The 16,497-nt window shown below is 36.8% G+C and overlaps 1 protein-coding gene across 1 annotated transcript in view; it reads right to left on the bottom strand.

Moving 5' to 3' along the window:
- LRP1B (low density lipoprotein receptor-related protein 1B) overlaps positions 1-16,497 on the bottom strand; it is a 2,342,762-nt gene that overhangs the window by 170,038 nt on the left and 2,156,227 nt on the right. Inside the window, exons 73-75 of the mRNA XM_006834597.1 lie at positions 6,487-6,612; positions 5,633-5,770; positions 1,116-1,250 (exon numbers count right to left, since the gene is read on the bottom strand). Of these exons, the coding sequence (XP_006834660.1) occupies positions 1,116-1,250; positions 5,633-5,770; positions 6,487-6,612 (399 nt within the window). The remainder of the gene's footprint in view (positions 1-1,115; positions 1,251-5,632; positions 5,771-6,486; positions 6,613-16,497) is intronic.

The raw sequence follows: 16,497 nt of genomic DNA, 5'->3' as shown, positions 1-16,497 counted from the left end.
TTACTTATGGGCAATCATAAATATCATTTTTAGTTAAGGAATTTTCAAAAAGTGTACATGGGTCCGTGTTTCACGGCTCCATAGATAAATCCTGATTTAAATTATATTTGTATATAGCTAACTATGAAAGTGTAGCTGTCCTACACATTCAATCTTTGAATGATCACAAATATGTTAATATATTTTTAAATTCTATTGCTTAATTTAAAGGCATATGTTGAATTTTAAAACACCATTTAAGACATGGTACCAGGAGTCCTAAGGAGCTCTGGTAGCGTACTGGTTATGAATCGGGCTGCTAACCTCAAGGTTGGCAGTTCAAAACTACCAATTATTCCATGGGAGAAAGATAAGGCTTTATGCTCCCTTAAAGATTTACAGCTTTGGAAATCCTGTTCAGGGTCATTATGAGTCGGAACTGACTCCACGGTACTTAACAACAACAACAACAATCAGGAGTCCAGGGAGTCCTGGTGCGGTACTGTAGGATTAGCAATGGGCTACTAACCACAAAGTTGGCAGTTCAAACCCACCAATTGTGCTTTGGAAACCGTATACAGGGTCATTTGAGTTGGAACTGTGTTAATGGCACTTAACAACAACATCAGGACAAAAGCCCACAATTCTCTGAATGTCAATTACTTCTTCCAAGGCAAAAAAAAGTCACAATTACAGAGAAATTGGCCACCATAATTTTTTTTATGAAATGAATCATGGTGTTATTGTTGATGTCTTCAAGTATGTTCTGATAAACAGCAACCCTGCAAAGGGTTTCCAAGAAGTGGCTGGTGGGTTTGAATTCTCCAATAATAGTTCCTGTACCAGCAATTATTTTATTTGCATTCCAAAAAAATCCTTACAATACATTTGACATTCCTGCAAGTCTGAATTTGCTATAGAAAAGGTTTTGTTGCCTTCATGATGGTTAGTTTAGCAGTACAAACAAATAAGCTCTTGACCCCAGAGACTTTCACTCTCATGAATAAAATGGTATCCCATAGATACACACAGTTTTGATGAAAATCAATCCTTTGTCATTTCACAATTTAGCAGCCTTGGAAGTCTTTTCATAACCCAAAGATTTAAGCACAAGCTGTTGAGGAAATGTACTATACCTTCACACAGTCTGTTTTTCATGTTTCTCTGAAATCCAGGCTTACAGCGACAGAAAACAGATGTTTTTATTTGATTACAATATGCATCATCTCCACATGGATTCACATTATCATCACAGGTATATTCAGGGGGATCTAGGATTTAAAAATATGAAGAAAACCAATATAATTCTAATTCCTAAAGGGTAAGTTTACTTTAAAAAAAATTGGAAATGATATTTATTATTCCTTAAGTAATTTTTTAGAATATATAGAACTATAATTTTCTGTCCATGTAATGCTTCACTTTTGATAAAGATATAGAACCAAATAAATTGAACACTTAATATCATTTAAACCAAGCTGTCAACAGCTGTTACTTACAGCTGTCACTGAGCTACACTAATTTCTAAAAGGAATTTAAGTGTCAATGTTTCTAATAACATGCTTTTTTTTTTTTTTTTAAAGGAACCATGTATGAATATTACGTCCTTTTCTAAGAATAGACTATTTCCTAGAAGCTACTTAGAAACATATTTATTACTAACCAAAACTATAGTATCCAGGAACTCAATCAAGAATACTACCACATCACTAAAACTGATAAAGTAAATCAGCAGCTCGAAATCTATTTTAGTCTGGACACATGTATCAGGAACAACATTTCAGCATTTAATATTATCCAAGGGTCAGATGTTACAACAGTGGGTTATGTGTTGCTTCTGTTATTAATAGTCACAATTGGATTCCTTTCTTTACCATTCAAGAAAATATTTTGGAATGTGAATAACTGAAAGAGTCATACCATTGAATTTGGTAAATTTACTTAAACAAATCTAATTATTGGGAAACATAGAAGTTTTAGCCATTATGTGAAGAGAGCAAAAAGTCATTAAGAAGACAAGAAAGAAGGAAAAGGTCAAAATGGACGTCAGAAGAGACTCTGAAACGTGCTCTCCAGTGTACAGATGCTAAAGTGAATGGAAGAATTGCGGAGGTTCAAGAGCTGAACAGAAAATTTCAAAGATCATCTTGAGAAGATAAAGCCAAATACTATAACAAAAATACAAAGATTTGGAAGTAGAAAACCAAAAAGGAAGAACACGGACAGCATTTCTCAAAATGAGGGAAATGAAGAAAAAAATTCAAGTCTCGACTTTCATTATTGAAAGATCCTCTGGGAAAATTATTGAATGATGCAGAAAGCATCAAGAGAAGATGGAAGGAATACACAGAGTCATTGTACAAAAAGGAAATGATTAATGTTCAACCATTTCAAGAGGTACCATATGATTAAGAGCCAATGATACTCAGGGAGGAAGTCCAAAGTGCATTGAAGGAATTGGCAAAGAACAAGGCACCAGGAATTGATGGACTAAAAATTGAAATCTTTCAAGAAAGTGAGGCAGCACAGGAGGCACTCACTCATATCTGCCAAGAATTTGGAAGACAGCTATCTGACCGACTGATTGGAAGAGATCCATATTTGTGCCCATTCCAAAGACAGGTGACCCAACAGAATGCGGAAATCATTGGACAATCTCTTTGATATCTCAAGCGAGTAAAGTTTTGCTAAATGTAATACAGAAATGGCTATAATCATACATTGACAGAGAACTTCCAGAGGTTCAAGCTGGTTTCAGAAGAGGCCGTGGAACGAGAGATATCATTGCTGATGTCTGATGGATCTTGGCTGAAAGCAGAGAATATCAGAAAGAGGTTTACCTATGCTTTATTGACTATGCAAAGGCTTTTGATTGTGTGGATCATCACAAGCTATGGACAACATTGAGAAGTATGAGTATTCCAGAACATTTAATTGTACTTCTGAGAAATCTGTACCTGAACCAAGAAGCAGTTTTTCGAACAGAGCATGGGAACACTGAATGTTTTAAAATTGGGAAAGATGTGTGACAAGGTTGAGTTCTTTCACCACACTTATTCAACCTGTATGCTGAGCAAATAATACGAGAAGCTAGGTTCTATGAAGAAAAGTGTGGCATCAGGATTGGTGGAAGACTCATTAACAACCTGCGATATGCAGATGATACAACCTTGTTTGGTGAAAGTGAAGAGGACTTAAAACATTTACTTATAAAGATCAAAGAGCACAGCCTTTGATGTGGATTACATCTCAATGTCAAGAAAACAAAAATCCTCACCACTGGACAAATAAACAACATTCTTATCAATGGAGAAAAGATTGAAGTTGTCAAGGACTTCATTCTTCTTGGATCAACTATCAACCTTCGTGGAAGCAGTAGTCAAGATATCATATGACGTATTGCATTAGGCAAATCTACTGCACAGGAACTTTTTAAAGTGTTGAAGAGCAAAGATATCAATCAGCTTGAGGACTAAAGTGCACCTGACCCAAGCCGTGGTATTTTTAATAACCTAATATGGATGTGAAAGCTGGACAGTGAATAAGGAAGATTGTAGAATTGATGCCTTTGAGTTGTGGTGTTGGAGGAGAATACTGAAAGTGCCATGGACTGCCAAAAGAACCAATAGATCTGTTTTGGAAGAAGTGCAGCCAGAGTGCTCCTTGGAGGCCAAGATGGCTAAGCTTCGTCTCTCCTACTTTGGACACATTGTCCAGACAGAACAGTTGCTGGAGAAGAATGTCATGCTGGGTAAGGTGGAGGGTCAGAGAAAAAGAGGAAGTCCCCCAAGGAGATGGATCAGCCACGTGGCATCATTGATGGACTCAAGTGTGGCAGCGGTAGTGAGATTGGCCCAGGATCGGACATGGTTTTGTTTTGCTGTGTTCATTGGGTCGCTATGAGACGGTTCTGACTCGATGGCACCTGACAACAACAACAACAACAACAATCCCCAATGATTCTTGAATGTTTTACAATTAATTTAAAAATACTAGTAGAATGATTCCATGGCTGAGATATATGTGAGGGACAAGTTAGATGCACACATGGGAAAAAATAAAATCTACAAAATAAGAAGTGTTCTGTGTTTGTTTGTTTTTTAAGTAATCTGAATTTATGGTAATAAATTTATTTTTAATAAGTAAAATCAGATATCCAGCATTACCTAAACACAAAATTATTGACAACTAGAATGTAATAATTCTATAGGATCAGCACTGGACAGTGAACCACAAGGTTAGCAGTTCAAACTCAACAGCTGCTTCTTGGAAACCCTACACAGGGTTGCCATGAGTTGGGACTGACTTGATGGCACTTAACAACAACAACAACTAGGCAGAATAACGATGCCTTCTTTAAACATCATACAAAATCAATTAAAATTTATAACACTTCATAAACTAGTAATACTTTTCACCAAATATCACTGTATAATTTAAAGCTACTACATTTATATTTTATAAAATAAAATATTTAGACATACAGCTTTTTTTTGTTTTTCTCCTGACATCAAAGTCTGTATTTAGAGATTAAGTTCTTAGCTTTAGCTGTAACTGTGGTAAAACTCCTGCATGTGCTTGCATGAACACACACACAAACCATTGTTGCTGAGTTGATTCTGACTCATAGTAGCCTAGTTATTGTTAAGTGCCCTCAAGTTAGTTCTGATGCATAGGGTCCCTGAGTAGGGTTTCAGAGGCACAGCTGGTTAATTTTCAACCACCCACTTTGTGGTTCAAACCTTTAGGTCCAGTGCATTATCCTGTAGAGTAACACGAGGACTCCAAATTGTTGTTGTTAAATGCCGTCGAGTCGATTCCGACCCACAGCGACCTTGTGTAGGGTTTCCATGGAGCAGCTGGTGAGCTTGAACCACTGACATTGTAGTTCAAATGGCTTTGCAGTCTAGTTAGTGCATTAGCCCACAGCGCCACACCAAGACTCCTAATAGGACATAGTAAAGCTATTCCATAGGGTTGGTAAGGCTGACAATCTTTTTTATTTTTTTGTCAGAGGCTACGTCAATGTTACAGATGAGGCTTTCTGCTCCTGTAAAGATTTACAGCCTCAGAAACCCTGCACAGGGTCGCTATGTGTAGGAACCAAATCCAATGCACATAACCACCACCACCACCACTTTTTCCATTGGTTTCCACTAGTAACTAGCTCTTGCCTATTAGAACTACATCCAGTTTTTTTTTATTATTATTACTATTATTAAGGTTTAAATATTGATAAAAAAAAATTTCCCAAATATCCTCCTAGGCCAGGGCTAGTGGGCTTTATCAACAGTGATTTTAACACCTGTCAATCTTTATGGAAGCAAGCTGTCACATCATTCTCCCACGTGGCAACTGGTGAGTTTGAAACACTGACCTATCAGTCAACAGCCTAGCACTTAAATATGACATCACCAGGGCCCCTTTCACAAAGGCACTCTTTAGAAAATCAGCTTTTAAACCTTTTCTTACTGAAATTAACTGATGTTCTGAGGTTGCTTTCACAATGTCTTAATAAAAAATTGCTTTTTAAACACATTTGTGAAAGCAGTCTTCTTACATAGTAGTGATGAAACATTTAGCCATGTTGTCATGTTAAGCAGACATTGAACTTGTGTGTTACTACACTTTGTTTAATAAGAAAAATGCTCACTTATTCTGCAGCCTTGCTCATCAGAACCATCTCCACAGTCATCAAGTTGATCACACTGAAGGTTCATAGGAATACACTTTTTATTACTACAAGCAAATTCATCCTTTTTACAAGGTCTTGCTTTATATGTAAGCTTATCTAAAGAGTCAGTAGGAAAAAAAAAAGATTAGTCTTTCAAAGAATTATAACAAACATATTGATCCCCTAAAATGTTCAATATTTCCAAGATAGTTTACTAAAAACTGTGGATAACATTACTTCATGATCACTTATTTGAAGTCTTTGAAGCTAAATGCATATTGGATTCAGATTTATTTTTATTTAGAAAACAAACATGCTTTTACCTTGTATACATAATGCCCTATTTTCACAGGAAAATGTTTGAATATTCACCATAAGTTGGATTTTTTTTAAAGTTATATAAATTGTTTAGGTCAGGTTTTTTCATCAAATCAACTTATACTCAAATAAAGTGTTTGGTTTTTAAGAATTTCAGAACTGTTCAACAGTTATTGTATATGGATATGAATGTCCTATATAAACTCCTTTCCCTCTCAGAGGTACATGTATAATATGAAACATTGTTAAACTACTTCCCTGTTTCTCTCATTTACATACTATAGTCTCGATTACTTATCATCAATACAATTCACAGATTAGTAGGGATTCTAGACAGAGTTGTACATCTCCATTATACAAGTGATATGGTAGTTGACTATTTTCAGACCCTGTCAGAAGATACACTTTTTACAATATTTCTTAGAGAAATACTTTCAAACATACACTACACTATCAAACATGACACTATCATACTGTTTTCACCAAATCTATTATTATAATTTCATTAAATTTACCATCACAGTGATCTTCATCTGAGTTGTCTCCACAGTCATCAATACCATTGCACATTTGTTCAGGCTGCAAGCATATTCTGTTATTTCTGCATCTGTGAGGTCTTGTGGGTGGACAGAGAAATTTGACTGAAAAAAAAAAAACACAAATGAAAAACAAGCAAACAAGCATTTACTTTGGGTACACTGACTTAAGAAGAACTCTTCCTTTATTCCCTCTTCCTTTTTTAAAATTAATCAGCTTGTTTTGGAAAATATCTTTTGTGGATAACAAAAATGTAAAACAAAACATGTAAACATCAAAATCTAAGATCATTATATTTATATTAACAACAGAAAATAATGCATAACTGAGAACCTTAAATGAAGTAAGAAGAAGAGTCAAACTTCATGGTCTCATTTCCAAATGCCTTATCTCAGGAGACTTCACTTGGTTGTTGTAAGGTACTGTCAAGTCAGTTCTGAATCATAGCAACCTTATACAAAGCAGATCGAAATACTGCTCAGTCCTGTGCCAACCTCACAATCAGTGTTACACTGATCTCTTTTTCCTTGATCCTCCACATTATCAAGCATGATGTCGTTCTCCAGGGACTGGTCCCTCCTAATAATATGTCCAAAGTATGATAGACGAAGTCTGGCCATGCTAGTTTCTAAAGAGTATGCTGTGTGTACTTCTAACCCAGATCTGTTGCTCCCTTTGGCACTCCATGGCACTTTTAATACTCTTTTCTAACACCATAACTCAGATGTACTAATTCTTCTAGAGTGCATCATATTAAGTTACCCTTACAATTTATACCATGTGGCATAACACTTAGCTATCAAAAAGAACAAATTTATACAGCATAGAGCTTAAGCTTGCATATGTTACAAGTCCAAAATAAAAAGAGGCTATCTTATGAAAAAATATACCAATACTATAGTTATGTTTCTTCCTTTCAGTCCCTATAAACAAATGCACAGGTATGTATTTGAGGACAACAAAGATCTGGAATCAGAAAACCAAAAAGGAAGAACACGGTCAGCATTTCTCAAAATGAGGGAAATGAAGAAAAAAATAAAGCCTCGAATTTTGTTATTAAAAGATTATCTTGGCAAATTATTGTATGATGCAGAAAGCATCAAGAGAAAATGGAAGGAATACTTAGAGTCACTGTACCAAAAGGAAATGGTTAATGTTCAAGCATTTCAAGAGGTAGCATATGATCAAGAGCCAATGATATTGAAGGAAGATGTCCAAGGTGCATTGAAGAAATTGGCAAAGAACAAGGCATTGTTCTTTGGAATTGATGGAGTAAAACTGAAATCTTTCAAGAAAGTGAGGCGGCACAGGAGGCACTCATTCATCTCTACCAAGAAATTTGGAAGACAACTATCCGACTTGGAAGAGATCCGTATTTGTGCCCATTCCAAAAAAGAGGTGACCCAATGGAATGCAGAAATCATTGGACAATCTCTTTGATATCCATGCGAGTAAAGTTTTACTAAAGGTAATATAAAAATGGCTGCAAGCACACATTGACAGAGATCTTCCAGAGGTTCAAGCCGGATTCAGAAGAGGCCGTGGAATAAGGCATACCCCATGGATCTTGGCTGAAAGCAGAGAATATCAGAAAGATGTTTACCTGTGCTTTATTGACTATGCAAAGGCTTTCGATTGTGTGGATCATGACAAGCTATGGACAACATTGAGAAGTATGAGTACTCCAGAACACTTGGTTGTAACTAAGAAGCAGTTATTCAAACAGAACATAGGAACACTGAATGTTTTAAAATTGGGAAAGGTGTGCGACAAGGTTGAGTTCTTTCACCATACTTATTCAACCTGTATGCTGAGCAAATAAGATGAGAAGCAGGGTTCTGTGAAGAAAAACATGGCATCAGAATTGGGGGAAGACTCATTAACAACCTGCGATATGCAGATGATACAACCTTGCTTGCTGAAAGTGAAGAGGACTTGAAACATTCACTGATGAAGATCAAAGAGCACAGACTTCAATATGGATTGCATCTCAATATCAAGAAAACAAAAATCCTCACCACTGGACCAATAAACAACATTCTTATCAACAGAGAAAAGATTAAAGTTGTCAAGGACTTCATTCTTGGATCAACTATCAACACTCACGGAAGCAGCAGTCAAGAGATCAGATGACGTATTGCATTAGGCAAATCTGCTGCACAGACCTTTTTAAAAATGTTGAAGAGCAAAGATGTCAGCTTGAGGACTAAGGTGCGCCTGACCCAAGCCATGGTATTTTCAATAACCTCATATGGATGTGAAAGCTGGACAGTGAATAAGGAAGATCGTAGAAGAATTGATGCCTTTGAAGTATGGTGTTAGAGGAGACTACCAAAAGCGCCATGGACTGCCAAAAGAACCAATAAATCCGTTTTGGAAGAAGTACAGCCAGAGTGCTCCTTAGAGGCCAAGATGGCGAAACTTCGTCTCTCTTACTTTGGTCATATTGTCAGGAAGGAACAGTCGCTGAAGAAGGATATAATGTTTGGTAAGATGGAAGGTCAGAGAAAAAGAAGAAGACTCCCAACGAGATGGATTGGCCAGGTGGCAGCATTGATGGACTCAAGTGTGGCAGTGGTAGTGAAGTTGGCCCAGGATCGGACATTGTTTTGTTCTGCTGTGCATGGGGTCACTATGAGTCGGTTCTGACTCAATAGCACCTAACAACAACAACAAGCTGCACAAGACCTTATTAAAGTGTTGAAGAGCAAAGATGTCAGCTTGAGGACTAAGGTGTGCCTGACCCAAGCCATGGTATTTTCAATAACCTCATATGCATGTGAAAGCTGGACAGTGAATAAGGAAGACAATAGAAGAATCGATGCCTTTGAGTTATGATGTTGGACGAGAATATTGAAAGTGCCATGGCTGCCAAAAGAACCAATAGATCTGTGTTGGAAGAAGTGCAACCAGAGTGCTCCTTGGAGGCCAGGATGTCCAAACTTCATCTCTCATACTTCAGACATATTGTCAGGAAGGACCAGTCGCTGGAGAAGGATATCATGTTTAGTGAGGTGGAGGGTCAGAGAAAAAGAGGCAGACCCCCAGCAAGATGGATTGGCCAAGTGGCAGCATCAATGGACTCAAGCGTGGTAACAGTAGTGTGGTTGTCCCAGGATCGGGCAGTGTTTCATTATGCTGTACATAAGGTTGCTATTGAGTCAGTACTGACTGGATGACACCTAACAACAACAACAAAGATGATTTAAGACTTCTGTTGTCGTGCTGTAGCATAAGCACTGGTCGGTTTGAACTGAATGGTAGGCAGTTCAAACTCACTGCCACTCTTCAGAAACCCTATATAGTGGCATGTGAATCAGAGCTGACTCGATAGCACTTAACACCAGCAACATGATGATCTAAGTTAATCATTGGTTATGTGCATGCAAGTGTGTGTGTGTGCATCATATCTAAGGAGACAACAATACAGTCAGGGAGTTTTATACCTGCCACTTCCATTACTATCCAATCTTAAGACTTTCAGAACTAAAACAGGACATACCTTTAATTACTCTTCATTCTTATAAAGCCCAGAGTTGTGTCCTCAGTCACCTTACATTCTTAATCTTGAATTCCCTACATAGATATTCTTATTTACACTGAAGACTTTCAATTTTCTGCTTAGTTCTAGCATCTCCCAATTCTTTACAGAACATCCCCTAAAGACTTGTAAATTCACAAATTTAAAGTTCAGTTCTTATCATTGTACTTTGTTCTCCTTCCTCTCCAACTATATCTATTTATATATATCTTTATCTATAATGAGTTTCTTATTTTTCATAATCCAGTTAGTGAACCATTAGAGTTTGAAACTTGGGAATTATTGTAACTTCTTCCCTCATTTGTATAAGTTTTGTTGATGTTGTCCCCAAACCTATCTCATCCTTTCTATCCATACAAGTCACAATCACGAGTTCAACTCTATATTATATCTGGGAAGTGATTATAGTGGGATCTCAGATGTCTCCAGTGTGATTCTTACCCTCAGATAAGGCATCTATAATGCCAACAAAACAATTGTTTTAATACATGTATCTCTTAATCTGTTCTAAAGAAACCATCAGGTTTAGAATGAAAAGTGGTGTACTGGGTTACATCTAGGGCTGCAGTCCACCAGCCTTTGCTTGGGAAAAAGAGGAGGCCTTCTGCTCCTATCCTATAATTATGTGCAGCCTCAGAAACTCTACAAAGCATCATAATGAGTTGGAATTAACTCCATGGAAGTATTTCATTGCTTTGTATGCACAGTATAATAGGCTAATTATTATCTGCTCTGTGATACAACTACAGAGTCATACCTTCTTTATCATGATATTTGGGAAATATCACTTTTGTTGTTGTTGTTGTGAAGAATTGTTGAGTCAGTTCCAACTCATAGTAGCCATGTATAGGGTTTCTGAGGAGCGGCTGGTGAGCTTGAATCACCAACCTTGTGATCTAACAGACCACCACTTTTTTACAACTGCTAAAATATGTCATATTCCACTTGCCTCCACCTTTTGAGAGTCCTGGAGTGGTTAATGTGCCAGACTGCAAAGCTGTTTGAACTGCAAGGTCGGTGGTTCAAGTTCACCAGCTGTTCCTCGGAAACCCTAAACAGGGTCTCTGTTGGTTGGAACCGACTTGATAGCACTTAGCAATGACAACAAAAACCTTCTTCCTTTATCTGATATCTGGTTCTTTCTTCAAGCATACTCTTTCACCTTAGGGTTTTTTAATGGTGGTGGTGGTGGTTATGTGCCGTGGAGTCGGTTCCGACTCATAGTGACCTTGCATAGGGTTTCCGAGGCTGTAAATCTTTACGGGAGCAGAAAGCCTTTTCTTTCTTCTGAAGAGGAGCTTAGTTTCGAACACTAGTAGTGTTTCTTAATTTGCTCAAGTATTCTAATTTCCTGCTGCAGTTTAAGAATTTTGTTACTATGTTTTCTCATATCCTATTTTTAAAGCAAAGAAATTAAAGTGAAAAACATCTGCTGTTAGGCACTTGATTATGTCTCTTTTTTTCCAGCACTGTTATCTCATCAAACTTGTAAACAATACTCCTCTCCCAAACTACTAAAGACTGTAGCTTTTCTCATAGAATTTTGTCTTCACCTCAATTCATTCCAGCATCCAAAAAACAAAATATCAACATTCACACAACCAAACCAGCATGTCCTCAGCTCTGTCAGCTTTTCATATTCAAAGTCCTTTTTCTATAGTCCTTCTAGGCCACCCACTTTCCTGTTGTTGTTGTTAAGTGCCTTTGAGTGGGTTCTGTCCCATAGTGACCCTGTAATAGGGTTTATGTGGAGTGGCTGATGAGATTGAACAAACAACCATGAGGTTCACACTGACTTTGCAGTCCAGCATATTAACCCACAGCACCACACCAGGACTCCCCTCATCTAGAAGGTTGTAAACATTGGTTGATTTCAAGACAGTTTAACTATTGAGTTAGTCAATGAGAGTCCTTGTGGCTTACTGTTAAGAATATTAACATGGTTACGTCTTGAATGTATTATTTTCTAAAAATCACTTTATTTTCAAGATCACTAATTTAAATTCCCCCAATAGTGGCCACAATTTCCAATATTCAACATTTTTAATTCCCGCAGACACATTATGACATTTCTTCAGCCTTATTAGAAATTCTTGCCAGTCCTTATCCAGAGCCCGGTCCTTCCTGATACCATGTCCAAAATATGTGCGACAAAGTGACTCCATCCTTGCTTACAAGAGCATTTGGGTTGTACTTCTTCCAATACAGATTTGTCTGTTGTTTCAGCAGTCCATGGTATTTTCAATATTCTTAATCAACATTATAATCCAAATGTTATTAAGTTCATCTCCAGTGTCCTTACTCATTGTCCACCTTTAATATGTACATAAAGTGATTGGAAATATCATGGCTTGGAGGCAGGTGCACCTTGGTCTTCAAAATGGTATATTAGCTCTTTAACACAGAGCTTTAAGAGCTCTTTTGCAGCAGATGTGCCCAAAGCAATAAGTCGCTTGATTTCTTGCCTGCTGCTTACATGGGCGTTGACTATGGATCCAAGTAAAATGAAATGATTGAGAACGTTGCTCTTTTCTCTCTTTATCTTGATATTGTTTACTCATTCAGTTCTTAGAAATTTTGTTTTCTTTATATTAAGTTGTAATCCATGTTGTTGTTGATGTTAAGTGCCTTCTGCTGTTAATTGCTGTTGAGTCGGTTCCAATTCATAGCGACCTTTTATAGGGTTTCTGAGGAGTGACTTGTGGGTTTGAACTGCTGACTTTGCTGTCCAGCACTTTAACCTACAACTCCACACAAGGACTTGTTTTGTAATCCAAAAAAAGGCTGTATTTTTTAATCTTATCAGTAAAGGCTTCAGGTTCTCTTCTGATTCAGCAAGCAATGGTGTGACATCTGCATATCCCAGGTTGTTAATAAACTGTCCTCCAATACTTGTGCCATGTTCTTCTTCACTTAGTCCATCTTCTTGGATTACTTGGCCAGCATCCACACTGAATAACTATGGTGAAATGATTCAATCCTGACACACACCTTATCTGATTTTAAACCAAACAATATCCCCTTTTCTGTTCAAATGATTGCCTCTTAGTCTGTGTACAACTACCTAATAAGTACAATTAAGTGTTCTGGAATTCTCATTTTTCTCAGTGTTGTCCACAGTTTATGATCCACAGAGTTGAATGCTTTTGCATAGTCAATAAAACACAAGTAAGCATCATTCTGGTATTCTCTGCTTTCATTCAAGATCCATCTGTTATCAGTAATGATATTCCTCATTCCACATCCTCTTTTGAATCTTGTTTGAATTTCTAGTAGTTTCGTGTGGATGTACTTGCTGTTACCATTTTAAAATTATTTTCAACAAAATTTTATTTATTAGTGATGTCAATGGCATTTTTTGTTTGTTTGTTTGTTTTTAATTTCAGCTTTCTGTTGGGTCACCTTTCTGCGATATGGGCACAAATATGGACATCTTGCAATCAGTTGTTAAGATAAATGAGTGCTTCCACTGCTGCATAAGTTTGTTGAACCATTTCAATTGGCATTCTGTGAATTCCTGGAGGCTTATTTATCTCTGTCTTCAGTGAAATTTGGAGTTCTTCCTTCAATACCATCATTCTTGATCATTTGCTACCTCTTGAAATAGTTGAATGTCGACTATTTCTTTTAGGTACAGTGACTGTGTATCCCTTCTATCTTCTTTTTTGATTCCTGCATCATTCAATATTTTGCCCACAGAATTTTCAATATACCAAGTTGAGACTTGAATATTTTTTCAGTTCTTTCTGCTTGAGAGATGTCGTGTGTTCTTCCCATTTAGTTTTCTAATTTTCATAATTCATTATAATAATGTACTTTGCTTTTCCATCTACCCTTAGAAATTTTATGTTCAGCTCTTTTATTTAATCATGTCTTCCACTCACTTTAGTTACTCTATATTTAAAGCAAGTTTTATCTCCCTGACTTCAATTTTGGTCTTTTCTTTCTTTCCTGTATTTTAATGATCTTTTGTTTTCTTTATGTGTGATGTTCTTGGTGACATCCTACAGCTTACCTGGTCTCCAAACATAGTGTTCAATAAGTCACATCTGCCTGGAGATGGTCTCTTGTTTCTGTTGGGATATACACAAAGGCATGTTTTGGGTCTCATGGATTTATTTTAATTTTCTTCAGCTTCACCTTAACTCGAATATAAATAATTGGTGGCCACAGTCATCCCCCAACCATGCTTTGGCTGATGAAGAGTTTCTACACTGTCTCTTAACATAGATGGAATCTCTTTTATTCCTGTGTAGTCTGTTGAAGTCCATGTATATAGTTGTAGTTTATATTGTTGAAGAAAGCATTTGCAATGAAGAAATCTTTGGACTTGCAAAATTCTACCAGGCAATCTCCAGTGTCATTTCTAACATCACAACCATATGTTCCAACTACCAATCCTTTAGTTCTTTGTTTTCAGATTTCGTATTCCAATCAGTAGAAATTATCAATGCATCTTGATTGCATGCTTGATCAATTTCACACTGAATAAGTTGGTAAGAATTCTTCAATTTTCTCATTTACTTTGGTGTTTGCTGTACAAATCTGAAGTTGTTGTATTAGCTGGTTTTAGGTATATTCTATCACAGACAGCACTGTACTTCAAGATAGATACGGAAATGTTCTTTTTGACAATGAATTTGATGCCATCCCTTATAAATTTGTCATTTTCTGCATATTAAATCATACAGCATTGCCTTCAAAATGGCCTATAACTGTCCATTTCAGCATACTAATAGCTAGGATATCACTCTTTATGCATTCCTTTTCATTTTTGATGACTTCCAATTTTCTTAGATTTGCATTTTGTAGGTGTTTCTTCCTATTTTGAGTTGTGCTTCATCAGCAGATTTAGGTACTGAAAACTTTGCTCCATGTTGTTAGATGGAGTCAGCTCTTCCTTATTTGTATTTTGCGTCTTTTCCAACCTGTGAGGTTAATCTTCTAGCACTACACCAGACAATGTTTCAGAAGTAGTTTGAATATTCCTTCTTATCTAATTGCACAGTATTTATGACCCATTTTATGTTAACTTCAAATTTACATTTATAGACCCAATTTTTCCTTTAAATTCTGTGATTACTCTCCTTATGGAGTCCTGGTATGGAGCTGTAGGATAATGCACTGGACCACAAGGTCATTTGGGGCCACAAGGTCAACAATTCAATCCCACCAACTGCTTCTCAGAAACCTTCTATAGGGTCGCTAGGAGTTGGAACTAACTCAACGGCACTTAACAACAAGTCTCCTTTTGCCAAATTTATACCTCTATATAAGTATCTCTTCAAATATATCCAAAGCCAACTTGTCTAATATTTATTTGGAGTCTTGATGCAGTGGTGTAGGATAAATACTAGACTGCTAATCACAGGTCAGTGCTGCAAACCCACCAGTGACTGTTCAGAAACCCTATACAGAGTCACTATGAGTCAGAATAAATTCAATAGCACTTAATAACAATAATATTTCATTGAAAATATCATTCTTTCTATGATTTCATGTATTCAAATATACAAGCAAACAAAACTTATAGTATATACTGGACCACTGTCTCTTTATCATCACTTTTTTTTTAATCAAACTAATATTTATTTAAGTTTATTTTGGCTTTTAAGTCACCTTCCTTTTTTTTTTTCCTTTTCACTTTTGCCATCATGTGCTTTGATCCAAACTGCAAACATAGCTTGCCTAGAATACTGCAGGAGATTTTAAACTGGTCTTGCCCCTTTTTAGTCAAGATTTATAAAAAGCAAATTTGACCCTATGTCTCTTTATTTTAAATCCCAATAGTGCATTTAATTGCTTTTGAATTAAAATAACATTCCCATGTCAAGACTAGTCACAGGTGTCTTTACCATCTTGTGAGTATCACCTTAAACAAATATCTCGTTTGTGCTCTATTCTTTGAGCATTTGGTTCTCTTCATTTTCTCCAGCATGCCATGTTTTGTCCTGTACCTTACAGCATTTACTTACTTTGTTTCTTTTATCTACTACATTTGTGTATTCCCCCCAATCTCTTTCACCTGTTTGACAGCTATTCTTCATCTCTAATTCTCAAACAAAATGTTACTTTTCTTAACCTAGTACTGAATAATATCTCTTTTCTCTATATGTGTGTAACCTGTGGTTATGTGCCTGCAACTTGCTTCCAACTCATATTAAATCTGTATAGGGTTTCTAAGGAACATCTGGTGGATTTGAACTGCTGACCTTGTGGTTAGCCAGTCTAGTGCTTATCCTACAGCACTACAACAGGACTCAGTATACTTTTTATCTATAACATGTTGTTGTTGTTGTTGTTGTTATGTGCCATCGAGTCGGTTCCGACCCATAGCGACCCCGTATAGAGTTTCCGAGGGTGTAAATCTTTACGGGAGTAGAAAGCCTCATCTTTCTCCCGCGGAGCGGCTGGTAGTTTCGAACCGCTGACCTTAAGGTTCGCAGCC

Source organism: Chrysochloris asiatica, unplaced genomic scaffold, assembly GCF_000296735.1.
Source record: "Chrysochloris asiatica unplaced genomic scaffold, ChrAsi1.0 scaffold00012, whole genome shotgun sequence".
NCBI classification, from domain to species: Eukaryota; Metazoa; Chordata; class Mammalia; order Afrosoricida; family Chrysochloridae; genus Chrysochloris; species Chrysochloris asiatica.
The sequence above is the reverse complement of the archived record's forward strand: the minus strand, read 5'-3'. Positions and strand labels throughout refer to the sequence as shown.